Below are 17,096 nucleotides of genomic sequence, written 5' to 3'. Positions count from 1 at the left end.
ATAGACATTCTGTGTCGTGATGTGATTTCATCAATAACATCTATAACGAGGCCTCTCCTTATTTTATTTTGTCGCACAGCAACTATTACATCTACCCATGTTTTACCCAACACATTTTGTAGATATAAAATACATATATACAGTTTAAATCATTGAAAACATGTATAATATGCACACACAACATGTAATTTATATAAATACTTCATATCTATGTGTAAGCTGAAAGTAACTATGCACTCACCTGAAAGGTGGTGACTCAGCACTCGGACAGCGCTTCGATACTCTTAAAACAATTTTCCTTCGATAAAACCTAGTACCAATACCACTAGGGTTTAGTTTAACGATAATCGCGACAAATTAATAGTCTGACTATTATTATTATATAAGCGTTAAATAACACTCATTATAACTCATAAAAACAGCCCAAATAATTGTTTTAAGGACCTAATAACATTCCTATAATTATTTGAAAGCTATATTAAAAATTGCGTAAGCGTAGCTCACTTACAGCGGATTTTAAAGAAAATCGGAACTTTATTTGGAGCAGCGTTTCGAAACCGAAAGAAACTTTTTCTCGGGACTCCGGGAGCCTCGGGGCTTCCCTCGGGAGCTAAGGGGGTTTATCTAGGGTTTAGGGGACTCAAAAGGGGCTAGAGAGAGAAAGTTCTTAGAGAGAGAGTGGAATTTGGAGTGAAAAATGAGGTTGCCCTCGGCCCCCTTTTATAGCTGTGAGGCCTCGGACGTACACTGGGCGTAGTCCTCGGCTACGCGGGGCGTAGTTTGGATAAGCATGCCAGCCATGCACTAGCTGGCTCACACTCCATCGGACGGATAAGAACCAAAGTATGTGTTGGATTAGTGTCTAAGTTCATAACTATTTTGGTATGTACTTCACCCGATGGTGCATGGTCCTTTTGGGTTGCCTTCCCCAAAGCAACTTGATAGGATGAATAGTGGAGAGAAAGGATTAAATATGATTTATTAATATATTGTGAGAATAATATATTAAAGGAGAAATCATATTGTTTAATTAATATTAGTCAAGAATTAATAAGAATTAAGTTTGTGACTAAAAGAGAATAATTAAACTTAGGGGACTAGAACTGACAATTGTATGATAGTTAAATATTGAGCTAATGGACTCCATATTAAAGGGGGGACGAATTCTATGGGGAAACCCATTAGAAATCGTCCAAGGCCTTTAAGGAAAGGAGTCCATGGGTTGCTTAGGGCTTAAGCATCCAAATTTGGGTTTCCTTGTTAGATAACCCTAATAGCCTCACTATTTAAAGAACCCTTATGCCCCAAAAACGTGGACAAGCTTCCTTCTAGGGTTTCCACACGTTTTGGGCAGCCTCCTTCTCTTCTCCTCTTCATCCTCTTGCTCTAGGTGTTTGTGAGCCATTAGAGGAGTGACATTTGTGACTCTAAGTTTTCTAAAGTCATTACAAGAAGGAATTGTGATTGTTATTGCTACATAACAATCAAGGTATGATCTAAACCCTAATTTATATGTTATATTGATTATCATATGCTAGATCTAGGGTTTATAGTCTTGGATAACTTTCATGTACAATAAAGAAACCTAGATCCAAGCATTAGGGTTTGTATGAGCACATAGGATGTTCTTATAGCCAAAACCCATCAGTGGTATCAAAGCCTTGATTGGTTTCTATTGTATTGATGCATATTTGATCGAAATCAGCACTGAAAATCGATTTTTTTTGGCTTCTGAGTGTTTGACTCGCCGAGTCACTTGGTGAACTCGCCGAGTCATCTGTACTCGACGAGTCCAGGTCCAGACTCGACAAGTCAAAGGGTCTGACAGCTCATATTCATGATTTTCTTCCTGTTTTGGCTTTGGATGATTACCATAAACATGTTTTTGTTATAAAATCTAAATTTTATCAATATTTGGTGATTATCCTTACCAAAATAGAAGATAATTGTCAAAATTTAGATAATCATTTGTTTTATTAGATAAAAATTGATTATTTGAATTATCTTGTATGAAAAGTTTCAATTTTCCCCTTTAGGTTTTATAGTTTAAATTTGAACTCAAAAGTTTTGTTTTGAAATTTAAATAGTTGAAACGCTAATGTTTTGAAAAGGTTTCAAAACTTGCCCTCAAGTTTTGGAATTTAAATTTTGATTAAAATTTTAATTTTGATGTATATTTAAATTCTAAACCCTAATGCTTTTGAAATGTTTCAAAACTTGCCCTCAAGTTTTGGAATTTAAAAGTTGATTAAAAAGTTTAATTTAGGAATGTTAAATTCTAAAACACTAGTGATGTTTTGAAAAGTTCATATCACACCCTTATGGTTTTATTAATTAATTAAGGTGTATAATTAAAAGAGGTTTAATAAATCCATAAAAGTTTTGGTTTACAAATTAATTGAATTAAAAGTATAATTGTTAAATTTGACCACCTAGTATTTTAAAAGTGTAAAATACACCCTATACTATATATAACATTAAAAGTCTAACATTATATATATGTATGAGTAAAAGTCGGTCTTACCGTTAGTAGGCCTCATTCACGAAGCTGGTCTATAAGGGGTGTTGAAGGAAATTGCCTATAAAATGGCGATTGAATGGGTATCCACTCTTACCCACCGCACTCTTGACTAGTGGAGGGTCGTTAGCCAAACGGGTAGGATAGGACGAAACCTTCCATTATAAGTATAATGAAGTACAAAAGTAACTAAATGTTTTACAAATTCCCAAACTTAGTTACTTAGGCAAAAGTGAATTGATGCAATTCCATGAAATTACACTTTGTGCCCTTGCGAAGACGTTAGTGGAGCGTGTGTGGTTTACCGGCACACTAAATGGTTCTAAGCAAAGGTAGCAAAGGGTGACTCAATTTTTGTCATAGTTTGGTGGAGCGTGTCTGGTTTACCAGCACATCGAATAGGTGACTGTAACATGTGAGGGCACCATGTAAGTTTGCATGGTTATTCACACCCGCTTTGTGATCCTCGGCATCCCAGTCACAAACTAGAGGGGCATATCGAGATTTAAATATGCCATTGAAATGTTCAATGAATCTCATAGGATCTAGGAGTTTTCATAGATTTAAAACTTAAAATTTCTTTTTCGTTTTTTCATGGTGGAAATTAGTGAATCGTCATTCACTTACCTTCAAATATTCTGCAACTAGATTACGACATCCCTTTTCTAAGTTGTAGCGTATTGTGTTGGGTCCTAGCCTTAATATCTCATTTAAGTGATTTATTAAGGACTCAATCAATCAACTAACTTGAATTTGTTTTTCTCCCGTTTTGTAGATGTCAAAGTTCGACAACTATGGTTTTCCCAAATCTTGTGGAACAAGCTTTCCACATGAAGATGATATTCCACGATTCGATCGAGGAACAAGAAATCATACTTCACTTCCTCCTCCTCCTCCCGTTGTTCTCCCTAACCCACAAGATCGAAGAATTGAAAGGTTCAATGTCACTAAAGCCCTATTGGAAATGAAACATGAAGATGGTAAACTCGTGTGTGCCCACATTCTAGGAATGAAAGCACAGATAGGTTGATAATGTTGGGTGCGTCATTCCCTGATAAGCTGGCTGTGAACTGGGTTCTACAATCACTACCTGAATCATATAATGAGTTCAAAAGAAAGTATTATATGATGGATCATGACGAAAACCTAATTGACCTAACTTACATGTTCATTGCTGCTGAATCAGAAATGATTTGGCAAAGCAATGGAGCATATTTGTTGGGAAAGTCAACCAACCATGCTTCCGAGGACATTCTAGGAGAACCGACCTGCGTTTGCTGCCAAGAGAAAGGGCGTTGGAAGTCTACCCTAAGAGCCTGAAGAGTCTAGAAGATGGGAGAGTCAAAGAGTATGGTTGTGCTTCAGGTAAAATCCACTATCTAACTCCATTAAGTTCCTATTCGTTGATTCTTAATACATGATGTGATAAGATTACATTTAAATGTTTTGCAGGATCAGTGAAAAGAGAGGAAGCTTGATGGAAGAGCAAGATGAATCTAATCAAAAGAAATGGATCTCGATCGCATGGACTTGAAGATTAGATTTTGAGCTTGGAAAGTTATGATAGAATTGTTAGGAATATTTGACTACATAGTTTTTCAGTTGATTTTGCATTGTAAGGACAAATGTTTTCCGCTGCTTTTATGAATAAAATAAATTTTGATTTGACTCAATTGTTTATTTATTTATTTCCTTTCAATGAAATCATTATGAAAAAATTGATGTTCGTATATTTCTACAACGAGTGGATGTGATTCTTAATTATGTTGTTTGTGATAATGTCGAGAATTTACCAAATAGGGAGAGTTTCTCATCACCCAAGTTTCAATTGGACATAAACTTGGAATCACGCAACTTGGTTGCATGATGAATGTGAAATTTCATATTTGGAAACTAGACTAATTCGTTGACAAAGTGTCAAGTGAAAGACTAGGAGATCGAGTACACAAAGTTGTGTGTTGATCAAGTCCACCACAAGGGAAATAAAGATATTCATCATGATTTACTAAAGGATTAGTAAATATGATTACACTTATAAGATTAAGTGTAATTCTGAATTGATTGAAAAAGGTTTAAATCAATAGCAGAACGAATAAAAGAATCAAGTAGGCAAAAAGATAAAAGTTTCTCTATTCTAAGAAGAAGGGAGAGTACCTTTTATACTTTATGATATGTCTTAATTATTAAGAACCATATTTCAATTGATCCTCTAAATAAGTCTTAGTACAAGTGTATGTATAAGAAGAGGAATCAAGAATTGAAGAAATGGTCAAATCAAGAAGTCGATCATACTTCATTCCAAAACAAGTCTTAAAGTTAAGATTGTGACATTGAGTAACAAGTCTTGAAAAGGTTTATAACATTCATCAAATGTAGAATGTGGAAAAAGGTTTTCTCATTCTCACACATTTGAAATTGGTAAGTTGTGATGTCTTGGATAAGACAAAGACCAACTAGGACCAATTTTATGAAGTGTTTTGATAAAAGCTGCACTAACTCTTGAATATTTGGTTGTCAAAAAATGTTTATTGAAAAGAGAAGATTATATGTCAAGGAGTCAGTGGGAGTCTTAATGGTCTTGAAAGGTTTCAAGAACTAATCAAGAATAAACCTTATCGATCATCACTAGCACACGAGTTAAGGTTTACAACCTATCGTGTTGACATTATCTTGTTTCTGTGCCGTTCCAATTGAGTTAATTATGCATGTGAGTACTATGAGTTCTCATTTGAATGCATAAAAGGCAAGGACCTTGATCAATGAAAAGTACATTGATAGGAAAGGGTGTACTGCTTAACTACTTGGAATACTTGGTAGGCAGCTGTGTCACCATAAGGCAAAAAATCAAGAACAAGAAAGTTCGGTCCATATGAGTTTGAATTTGTCGTAAACTTTGGTTTTGACAAATTCACATGGATAGGAACACATACACCATTAAAATCTAAGTGTCATAAGATTCCCTCCTTCATGGAAATGACTGTGAGGAAATGTTTTCACTAAAAGAGATTTTAAGAAGATAGTAATTGTGAAAATTGGATTCTCGAATTCGATTATGGTTACGGTATCCCTTTCCATGATTCGAATTGTGAGATTTGGCAATTAGTCTAAATTGTTTAAGACACACATATGAGCTATCTAAGGCAAAGGTGTATAAGTTCAAGAAGCCTTGATAAAAGATTATCAAAGCCTTGGGTATTAGAAATATGAACTTAAAGAAATTCAATAGGCATTGTTTTTCTGCAAGTTAAGCTGTTTCTAAATACTTTTCGAAGCTAGTGGGAGCATAAGTGTTATGTTTATAATAATCATCGTGATAGTGGGAGCATAAAAGTTGTGCTTTTATGATTATTAAGGCAAGTATTGCAAGTTAGCAATATTAATTATAGAAAAACAAGAGTCATACTTTGCAAAGTTGTAAGAGTTGAATAGTTGTTTTGCTATAATTAAGGGAGAGAATATTATGCTTCATTTCAAATCTAAAGGCTTAGGTTGTGGAATGTTAATAAATTAGTCAATGATACATAGTGCGTTCTTAAATTTCGATTATGATTACGGCATTCCTCTTCATAATTCGAATTATAAGAATGTAGCACATAAAATATTATGGCAGAAGATTGATAAAGTATTAAATCTTCATGTAAGACATTATACATCGTGTCCCATACGCTTCGGATATAGGATCGATTGCAAATGCTATAATATTTGACCATTCTTAATTTTCCAAATATCTAGCGCATTTAGAGGGAAAAGGACAAGAATCGGTTTTGATTAAGATAATTAAACAACTATCAAAGGACAATCCAAAGTTCGCCGAGGATTGGTCGCTTGAGAGTAGTTGGAAGTATAATATTGGATGGACTATATCGACATTATTATGAATAGATAAGATTCTATTAAGAATGAGTTGTCATATGGCAAATATGGAAAGGTTTCCATATTGGGAGTTGGATATTGAAAGTCTATGTCTAGATTAGAAATTTTATGCAAAAGGATGTTCAAAGGAATGTACTTTGAGTGAGTGACATCACATCTATGGAATTGTATTGCAACAATCTCCGATAGAGGACTTCATAATTCATTAGCAATAGTCATTTTGACTTTTGTGCTATGGCATTATGAAAGGATCATTGCATAAAATGTTAGAATCTAACATATTCCATAAGTGGCAAGAATTTGATATTCTTTCACTTGTGAAAAGAACTGGGAGTTGTGAAATGAGTATGATTGGAAATGTGTTCATTTGATCTATTTCACAAAGTAGGAACCATAGGTAAGCATTGTGTACATGTTGAGAGCATGGGACAAGTGTTGTAATAATTCAAGTAAGAAGTTGATTAACCGAAACAACAAATAATGAGTAATCGATATGGTGATAAATAAAAGGTGTTTTATTTATACTCAAAGGTTTGAGGCCATATGGGATTAGTATTATTCTTGTGTTTCACTTTGCATGTTTTGACTTCCTGAATAATTTAATTGGTTTAAGAACAGTCAAATTATTCAAACGGGCCACAGTCGTTCATATGTTAGAAGTAGATATGAATGAAGACTGTCGTGAATTGGTGTGTGGATTGTCTAAAGAGCATTAGACATAAGCAATTGTTTGTTGCAACGTTCATGAGTGCTTATGAATATGATTTGAGCATTGGATTAAACCCACGCTCACTTGGATCACTTCATGGATTGTATCACGAGTGATTGGTGAGACGATAACATCTTATATTCTTGAAACCGAGATGTGTGAGTTGTATCTTGTGAGTCGGTTACACATTGATAATATGTAAACACACCAGTAACTCGGTGTTATAAAACATATTGTTGTGTGTGATTCGGTGAGTGAGTGCAAGCGGGCATTGAGTCAAAGTTTATCCGTTCCTTTTATCCAAAGTAGGATAAAAGCGATATATGTGGGCCCCTCGATGATTTAGTGATGGAACCTAAGTGCTTGGCCAAGCCGGGACTAAATTGATGTGTTCAATTGTAGTCTGTTGTCAGTCATCATAAATATGAATTCGGGAAACAGCACATAGACAGAGAGAATGATTTAGATCCTTGTCTCAGTCTATACGATATCTAGAATGGAGGAATATATGATCCCTTATATCTGATAAGATCAGAGTTGACAGCGACTTTGGAAAGCTACGATTGCAGATCAGGATCTGAAGTCATACGCAGAATAGTTATTAGACTTATCCAAGTGGGAGATTGTTGGATTAGTGTCTAAGTCCATAACTATTTTGGTATGTACTTGACCCAATGGTGCATGGTCCTTTTGGGTTGCCTTCACCAAAGCAACTTGATAGGATGAATAGTGGAGAGAAAGGATTAAATATGATTTATTAATATATTGTGAGAATAATATATTAAAGGAGAAATCATATTGTTTAATTAATATTAGTCAAAAATTAATAAGAATTAAGTTTGTGACTAAAAGAGAATAATTAAACTTAAGGGACTAGAACTGTCAATTGTATGATAGTTGAATATTGAGCTAATGGACTCCATATTAAAGGGGTGGACGAATTCTATGGGGAAACCCATTAGAAATCGTCCAAGGCCTTTAAGGAAAGGAGTCCATGGGTTGCTTAGGGCTTTAGCATCCAAATTAGGGTTTCCTTGTTAGATAAACCTAATAGCCTCACTATTTAAAGAACCCTTATGTCCCAAAAACGTGGACAAGCTTCCTTCTAGGGTTTCCACACGTTTTGGGCAGCCTCCTTCTCTTCTCCTCTTCATCCTCTTGCTCTAGGTGTTTGTGAGCCATTAGAGGAGTGACATTTGTGACTCTAAGTTTTCTAAAGTCATTACAAGAAGGAATTGTGATTGTTATTGCTACATAACAATCAAGGTATGATCTAAACCCTAATTTATATGTTATATTGATTATCATATGCTAGATCTAGGGTTTATAGTCTTGGATAACTTGCATGTACAATAGAGAAACCTAGATCCAAGCATTAGGGTTTGTATGAGCACATAGGATGTTCTTATAGCCAAAACCCATCAGTACGCGGGGCGTACTTGGCCTCGGAGCGGGGCGTAATGCGAGGGTGACGCGTCAAGATCCGAAGCGAGCTCATCGAACGGCTGGGAGTTTGGCCACGTCATCAATCTATGCATCAGCTTCGCAAATTCACTTTCCCACTTTAAAAATTCGTAACTTTCGCGTACGAGCTCCGTTTTCGACGTTCTTTATATCCACGCGAAGGTGGGGACGTACTCTACAACTTTCGTTTAGACTCCGTCGGCTAATTTTGACTCGATTTTAAATTTTATATTATTAACAGGCCGGGACAGGATTAGTCCGTTATATCCTCATAACTTCTTCATCTGACGTCCGTATTCGCCCATCTTTTTCTCGTTATGCTACTCTTAACGAGACCTTCGATTCTCGTTCAGGTCGTATCGGCTGAAAATCACTCGATCTAATTATTCGAATTTCGGGTTGTATACTGCTAATCCGAAACTTCGAAAAATCATAACTTCTTCATACGAAGTCAGATTTGCGCGTTCTTTTTATCAACGCTCTTAGTTTAACATATTCTACGACTTTCGTTTAGAGCGCTAAGGCTAAATCTCGCTCTATCGTAAATTCACTATTTACGCTTCTCGGTATCGTGTCGGTTCCGTCGCGAAACTTCGACGGGTCATAAGTTCTTCGTTATAACTCCGATTTCGGCGTTATTTATATCCCCGGAATCCTTGTTTCGACCACTACAACTTTATGTAAAGATATCGGGCTTATTTCACACTTTAAATATTTATAAATACATAATAAGCATAAAAATTCACATAATTCACATAATACTCAAATATTTCATCTTTATTACTTCAAAAAGAGTTCCAATAGTTGACCTAGACTATTACATTGTCTAAAAATGCTTAGCCCTGAAACACGGGCGTTACACGTAATTTGTATCAACGCATTCCAGATCACAATTTCGGATAAAAACATTATGGATCCTCTTTTTGAAAAACTATTTTGCCCTTTATTTTTTTAATTTATTTAAATAAACACACTCCCAACCTTACCCCTTCACCTTCCCTTACATACCCCACAATTTTTTCCTATTTAAATAATAGTTTTTTAGGATAAAACAGAGACCAAACACGTAACAAAAACAAACAGTATGGACCAAACGCGTACCAAAAACAAACAATAGAGTCTTTCCGAGTTAAAAAAAATAAATTAGTGACCAAACATGCAAACTATCCCAAACCATAGGGACCATTCGTGTAATTTACTCTATTCTATTTTTATTTGTTAGTTATATTCTAGTTTAAAAAATGGAAGCTAATCCGTACTCAACAATTTTTTTTCATACATAACAATTGATACTTTAAAATGTTGAATTGTACAGCTAAATAATACATGAATTGTTGTGTATGACAAAAAACTGTTGTATATGAATCACTTCCCGTAATAATCTATTTCCTTAACTAATTAATTACTTCTGTCACAGTTTATCATACTTTTCATTTGTGAAACATTTATATATTCATCTCTAGTGATTTACTTATTTAAAATATTTTGCATTAAAATATAATATGTTTAATAAACAACTAATTGAATGAAAAGGTTGTATGAAACACTTTAGATTGCTTGGGATCAATAGGTTAAATTCATAAAAAAAAATCTATTAATAGAGTTTATCCATTGCAAATGTCATTTAATTAAAGATTGAAATTAATGAAATCATAAAGTGGCAAAAATATCAAGCCGTAAGCTTACCATTGTAGTGATTTAACACTTAACAGTCAACTTACCAGACAAAGTCTTGTCAAAAAATCCCTTAACCCACACTATAAAATGCAACCATTTGGCATACAAAACAAAACATTTAAACTTGGAAAAAAAAAAGCCTTCCATCAAAAATTGAACAGAAACTACAATCATTCATCCTAAATCTGTTTCATCCTACAAGAAAAGCTTAAAAGTTTCTTTTTACAAGCAAATACAGAAGATTTGAGCAACAAACAACACCACTACCCTAGGGACATGGCTCGTCTAAAATCCAATGACTTGAGTGACTCGGGCAAGTTTTTCCCTTGTGGTGGGACCCACAATCCTCCATGAGGCAACAACACCTGTGATTGGCTACCGGTACCACCACTACTACTCCCTTCAACACCTTCAGCCGGAACCTCCTTTACTTTCTTCACATACTCAAAAAACTCTGCAACTTGTCGAGCATACCTTCACATTCACATACATATATTACATATTATATATTATATATTATATCAAAAAAAAAAAAAGCAGGATGCTACAATAAACATATAACTGAAAGTACATTCCCATTTCTTGCATTCAACCATTAATTGAGGAGTTTTACTTTTATTGTTTGTCAAAGAGATTTGGGACCCTTTAAGGAACATAATAATAATAATAATAACAAGTGAAATAGAAGAAATCATACTGCTGTTTAGCTTCGATATCCTTGCTAAAGTCAATGGTTGGCTCGCAGTCAAGAACCAAAGCAGGTACCTGTTGAAAGTCAATATGCAAGCAACCCCATCATCAACCACAACTAAGGTGTTGTTTCTTTTCAAGTTTCAACACAACAAAATTAAATAAGAATCGACTTCACTTAATAGAAAAACTCATGGAATGGAAAAGGCGTAAACTCTACACATGAAAGTGAAAGTACCTTTTGAATGCTTGAATGCATATGATTACCCTCCAAATAAAACACACGATCTTTTATATTCGGATGTAAGGAGGTATCGACGTGAACAGGAGGATTACTGAAGGCCAAAGTTCCATGATTTCCACTTTGAAATGGAAAAAGCCAGCTTTCATGTTTTTCATGCAAATCACGCAGATATTCAAGGCTGACTCCACCTTCCTCGCTTCTCTTACGTAGCATCATTCGTTTATGGCAAGTATCCGGGCTTGCTCTAAGATATATAAACGCATCTGGAATAAGCCCCGGTAGAGAAGAAACAACAGGGTCAAACCATGAGTCATAGATGCTGATTTCCATCTCATTCATCCAATTAGCTTCATGAACAGCTCTCACAAAAACCTTCACCAACAACATACTTTCATCAATGTCTTTTTGCAACAAACAGCAGCATGCTTTACTTATAACAAATTATTATTATTAACATACATACATACCATCCGATCACTGAAAACACTTCTCTCCATTAATCTGAGAGGCTTAACTCCACTTGATGACTCCTTCTCCTGCATAACTCTTGTAACAAAGACATAATTTTGGAACGTGTAGGCATATCTTTGTGGCTCGGCATAGAAAGCATCTAATATGTTAAAGTGATCGGGTCCAATATCTTGCCATTTGTCGATTGGTTCCGGAACAATTTCAACAAGATCTTGTAGCTCAAGTGTTTCATTAGCAATTCTTTGCAAGAATGTTGATTTCCCAACACTTATATTTCCTTCTACACAAAAAGTAAGTCTTCTTTTTTGTGATGCTTGAGTGTTGTTGGTATTAATATGATCATCTTTTAGCTCTTCATCCACACTCTCTTTAATGAATGTGGTTATACTTTCCGCATGGTTCCTATGGATGATGCCAACTGAGCTTCGTAAAAACTCCACCATCTTCTGACTTGATTTCCCAAAAAACTATGGATTGGAGGATGACAAAGTAAATTTAAGATATTTTATCAAACACTTGATGATATTTTATCAAATATGGCTAAATGCTAAAAATACAACCTGCTTTGATTTTATTATTTGTGATTATAGCATCAAACTTTCATATCTTGCTCTTAGAGCATTATATTTTCACTTTTTCTCTTATTAGCACAGTGCCATTATACTTTCTCTTAGAGAAGGGGGAAAATACCTTGTCCTTGTAGATTTTCTTGAGCTCAGCAACACCCCCAATGCCGTTTTCCACCAGCTTCCTCAAATTTCTTGGCCCGACTCCAGGAATGGACAACAAATCAGGGTTTCCAGGGAGCAACGGCGGAGCGTTACTACCACTACCACCGCCCGGAGAGCCTCTATGCCTTCTATTAAACTTCATGGTTTTCTCATCATCACCACCACCAACACCGTCGTCACTGTTATTTTCAGATTTCAAGGCCGAAACAGAAACCCCCGTATCAGAAAAAGAGGTACTAAACCAAGCTACACGGGACCCGCTACGATTCTCCTTAAACACGGCCCATGCTCTAGGGGAAATGGCCGTAGCATTGTTGATGGAGCAGCGGCAGCTACGACACCTGAAGCTAGAACTAGAAGCAAAACGAGAACTTGAAGAGGTGCCACCATTACCAAAACCAAACGAAGGGTTCGCACCGCCTATAGCAGTGGTCATACCGGAACTCCGTAGTTGGGGAGCGGTGGCGGCAGACGGCATCAAAGGGGTAAATGATGTTGGATTTTTTTGCTTAAACCCTAGAGGGATAAGGGCAAGACGTGGGGAAAAAAAGTCAGGTGAAGAACAGAGGATGGGGCCTCCTGAACAAGGGTTTCGACGTAAAAATTTCTGCATAACTCTCAACCATTTCCTTACCCCTCTTACTCCATTTCTTTGTCTTGTAGCTTCGTTTTCACTGTGAAACGTTCTGCCGTGTAGATAAACCAGTGAGAGAATGAGAGTGAGAGAGCGCGGGAACGACAAAGGGTTTTAGCCTTTTCAGGATAGGCCTATACTAGGGTTTCAGAAACGAATTACAGCAGTCGTCCCTTCCATTTCCGAATCTACCATTTATATCCCTAAAATAACAAGGACGGGACAAAATCTTGTAACCATGAAACTGAAACTCAGCTTTGGTTAGTGAACTCAAACTCAAATCTCAAAAAACACCTTGGTTAGCATTTTATTTCAAAATTAAAAAATATGTTTTGAAAATACAAAACTGTTTTTAAAACAATTTTTTATTATCTTTATAAAACTATTTTTAAAAAGTCACAGATTTTTTATTTTTAGAAAATATATATTACTTCTTCATTCAAGATGATTATCAATTATCTCAAATATTATTTTCTTAAAATGGTTTATCAAATTATAATATCTTTTCACGAAAAAACATCATAAATGGTCCATGTGGTTACCCAAAATTTGAATTTTAGTTCCCATGGTTTAAAAACCTCATAAATGGTCCCTGTGTTTTCAAAACTTTTGATGTTTGGTCCTTTTTGCTAACTCCGTTAAGTTTGTCCGTTAACTGAAAGGTATTTTCGTCATTTCACCATCATAGGGACCATTTATGATGTTTTCTTTTCTTTTATTTTTTTTTTAAATTAAATTTAATATCTCTCTCTCTCTCTCTCTCATATCTTCTTCCTCTTGGAATTAGTCCTAGATGTACTCTAGCTTCCTTCCATAAAAATTCTAGGTTTAAGTTTTTCCCCCATTCACGATTCCTCAACATTTGTCCCTTTCGATCGACTGTTCATTCCCCGTCTTCCTACACAAACATAGGTTTCTATTTGCCATCACCACCTCCGACGATCTATAAGTCCAGTCAAACGCGAAGACAATCCTTTGCTCTGTTCACGCTCTCATATATTCCTTGTATGCACTCGGTTCTAATTTTAACAATAATCATTATAAATCTAAACAAAAACTCAAAAAACACACATACACACACGAAAGATGGTGGTGAAGTAATTAGCAACAAAGATGGTGGTGGTCTTGTTGGCTTCGACTTTTGTGTGTGGCCAAGGTTCCAGGTCATACAAACATTGTTGATTCCTTCAGGGTCAGTGCTCGCTATCTCCTTCGACATTTTGGGTAGCAAAAATGGAAGCATTGTAAGTGTAAATTAGGAGAAATTGGGGATTACGGAGATGAGGAAGTGATACATGGGAAAAAAAAAAGGGGTTGAGCGGCTGTGTGGCTGAAAGAAATGAGGGTTTTATCTGGGTCTAGGCTTTAGCAGGTGGAGAGAGAGAGAGAGAGAGAGAGAGAGAGCTTGGATATTAAATTTAATTTAAAAAATAAAAGAAAAGAAAACATCATAAATGGTCCCTATAGTTGTGAAATGACGAAAATACCCTTCAGTTAACGGACAAACTTAACGGAGTTAGCAAAAAGGACCAAACATCAAAAGTTTTGAAAACATAGGGACCATCTATGAGGTTTTTAAACCACGGAGACCAAAATTCAGATTTTGGATAACCACAAGGACCATTTATGATGTTTTTTCTCTTTTCACCAAATATGTTAATCAAAATGTTCTTTTGAGAAACTAAATTTTATAACCATATAAGCGAATAAATATTTTTATCAAAAAATATTTATTGAACTAAATAGTCCCAAATACCTATATCAATTAAACAAATAATATTGTTTTAAAGGTAAATAAAATGAAATTTTATAACTTTTTTTTATTATAACGCAATTATGTGTGGATGTTGATGTAAAAGGAAGAATATATTCTCTCTTTTTTCCTATTTAATTCAACACTTACTTGTTTAAGAATAATTTAAGAATAGTTGCATTTTATTCGTTTGTAATAATTGTATAGGGATAATGACTTAAAAAGATAATATATTTTTCGATCAATATACATTTGATCACTGAGTTTTTTTTTTTTTTTTTTTTGTCAACATTTACCCCTTCAACTTGTTTAACTGTATACATTTAGGTGGTGGCTGTTTTTTCCAAAAGCAAAATGTCTGCAGTCTGCAGACAACATCTGTAGAGCTCTGCAGTAGAAAAGTTGGACCAAACGTTTGCAGTCTGAAAAAAGAAGATTGTTTGTTTTTTTAACATCTGCAGACTACTAAAATAAACTAAAATCTAAATAAAATGATTTTTTTTTAATTTCAAAGTGATTTTTTAATATTTTTATAGCTTTCTTATAAATAATTAACAAATTTAGATCTACTTTTATATATTATTGTATAAAAAATAAAAATAAAAATGGTACGAATTAACATATATATTTGATAAAAACCAATAATTTTGGTCGCAAAGTTATATCTAAACATTGTAATTAGGAATCAAAGAATTTGATACATAAATGGATGGAAATAAACTTCGAGTTTTCAATTAAATCAATTAAAAACGTACCATAAATACTTTCTTAAGAAATTAACGATACTGTACTAAATAATGTTTTATAAAATTCGGCACAAAACATATAACAATATATTATGATTTTTTTGTTCATATTTATATAAACAACTACAACGACCATTATTATAATAAATCTTTATTTATAAATTTGTAAAAAATATCACGTTTGTGTCGTCGAACCTTTTTTTAAGTTTTCAAATTGTTTATTATTAATAAAGTTTGGGATAAATATAAATTAAAAAAAAACTAAAAAAATAATGATATATGTGTTTTTTAGGCTAGAAGATGTCTGAAGATTTTAGAAGACTCTGGTCTACATCTGTACCAAGAAGAGGGCGCGCAGACATTTTTAGGCCCGCAGTCTTCAAAAAAACAAACTGTCTGCGAAAGCTAATGTTTGCGCGTGGTCTGCGCGGCGCAGACAGAAGAGGCCAAGAAGACCTGCAGACAAAAAACAAACAACACGTTAGTCCTTATGACCGGCTATTCCAGATAAACCTGAAAAAAATGATTTAATATGATTATATATTTATTATTTTGTATACATTTAGTCATTCATATTTTTTTGCATATTTAGTTTTTAATATTTTTTGTTGCAAAATAAGTCTTTGTTGTTTTTGTACACATTGAGTATTTATGAACGACTTCTTTAGGTTTTATCACTGCATCCTATGTGGAACAATCATTAATGAGATGTTTGGGGTTGTTGATGCTTATGACCACCTTGACCTCAGTTGCAGAGTTGCCTAGGTCTTATGTTTCACTTGAGTTTTATGTTCTGAACATCGTAACTTCTTCACACGATCTCATATTTTAACGATCTTAATATCCACACGCTCGTATTTGTTGTGTTCTGAACATCATAATTTTTTCATAGAATCTAGGATTTTAACAATTTTTATATCCACACGTTCATATTTGAGTCTACTACAACTTTTGTTTATATTACTCCCGTTAAAACGTAATATATTTTAATTACGATATATATATATATATATATATATATATATATATATATATATATATATAATCTTATACTATATTATAAAACATATTAATCATATCTTGAATTTTAAGAGGTATAAGATACACAACTTTTTTGTACAAATCAGTTATGCATAAATAAATCATTAATACTTGCCAAAAGTTTGAAGACTTGAATTAATGAAGGTTATTAAGAAATTAAATATAGGGCAAAATGACAATTTTAAAATATTAAATTTATATGTATAAATCAATTTACATTTCTTAAACTAGACACTAAAAATAATTAATTTACATAAAATGTATAAACAAACAATATAAGTATAGGTTCCAAACATAAATATTTTATTTAAAAGTGTTACATAATAACTAATAATAAAATCTATTAATAATTTCCCCATAACAAAATTATTTGTCAAAAAAGCATATTATACATATTTCGAATTTTAAGAGGTACAATATACACAGCTTTGTGTATGAATTATTTATGCATAAACAAATCATTAATATTTGTCAAAAGTTTGAAAACTTGAATTAATGAATGTTATTAAGAAATTAAATCTAGAGCAAAATGGCAATTTTAAAAT

At 34.0% G+C, this 17,096-nt stretch overlaps 1 protein-coding gene across 1 annotated transcript; it reads right to left on the bottom strand.

Moving 5' to 3' along the window:
* Nucleotides 1-10,365: 10,365 nt before the first annotated feature.
* On the bottom strand, nucleotides 10,366-13,183 carry LOC145097056 (uncharacterized). Its single transcript, XM_079034544.1, has 5 exons — nucleotides 12,337-13,183; nucleotides 11,643-12,113; nucleotides 11,170-11,547; nucleotides 10,939-11,006; nucleotides 10,366-10,715 (listed from the first exon to the last, which is right to left on the bottom strand). The coding sequence occupies exons 1-5, from the start codon at nucleotides 12,988-12,990 to the stop codon at nucleotides 10,505-10,507; spliced, it is 1,782 nt and encodes a 593-aa protein (XP_078890670.1). The 5' UTR covers nucleotides 12,991-13,183; the 3' UTR covers nucleotides 10,366-10,504.
* Nucleotides 13,184-17,096: the final 3,913 nt, after the last annotated feature.

This window comes from Lactuca serriola, chromosome 4 (assembly GCF_051521515.1).
Source record: "Lactuca serriola cultivar US96UC23 chromosome 4, Lser_US96UC23_V15, whole genome shotgun sequence".
Taxonomy (NCBI): Eukaryota; Viridiplantae; Streptophyta; class Magnoliopsida; order Asterales; family Asteraceae; genus Lactuca; species Lactuca serriola.
The sequence above is the reverse complement of the archived record's forward strand: the minus strand, read 5'-3'. Positions and strand labels throughout refer to the sequence as shown.

Coding starts and splice junctions, on each gene's coding strand:
- LOC145097056 (XM_079034544.1), bottom strand. CDS start 12,990: ATGCAGAAATTTTTACGTCGAAACCCTTGTTCAGGAGGCCCCATCCTC. Junction 12,114..12,336: donor AGAAAATCTACAAGGACAAG/GTATTTTCCCCC, acceptor TCCAATCCATAG/TTTTTTGGGAAATCAAGTCA. Junction 10,716..10,938: donor GATATCGAAGCTAAACAGCA/GTATGATTTCTT, acceptor GTGAATGTGAAG/GTATGCTCGACAAGTTGCAG.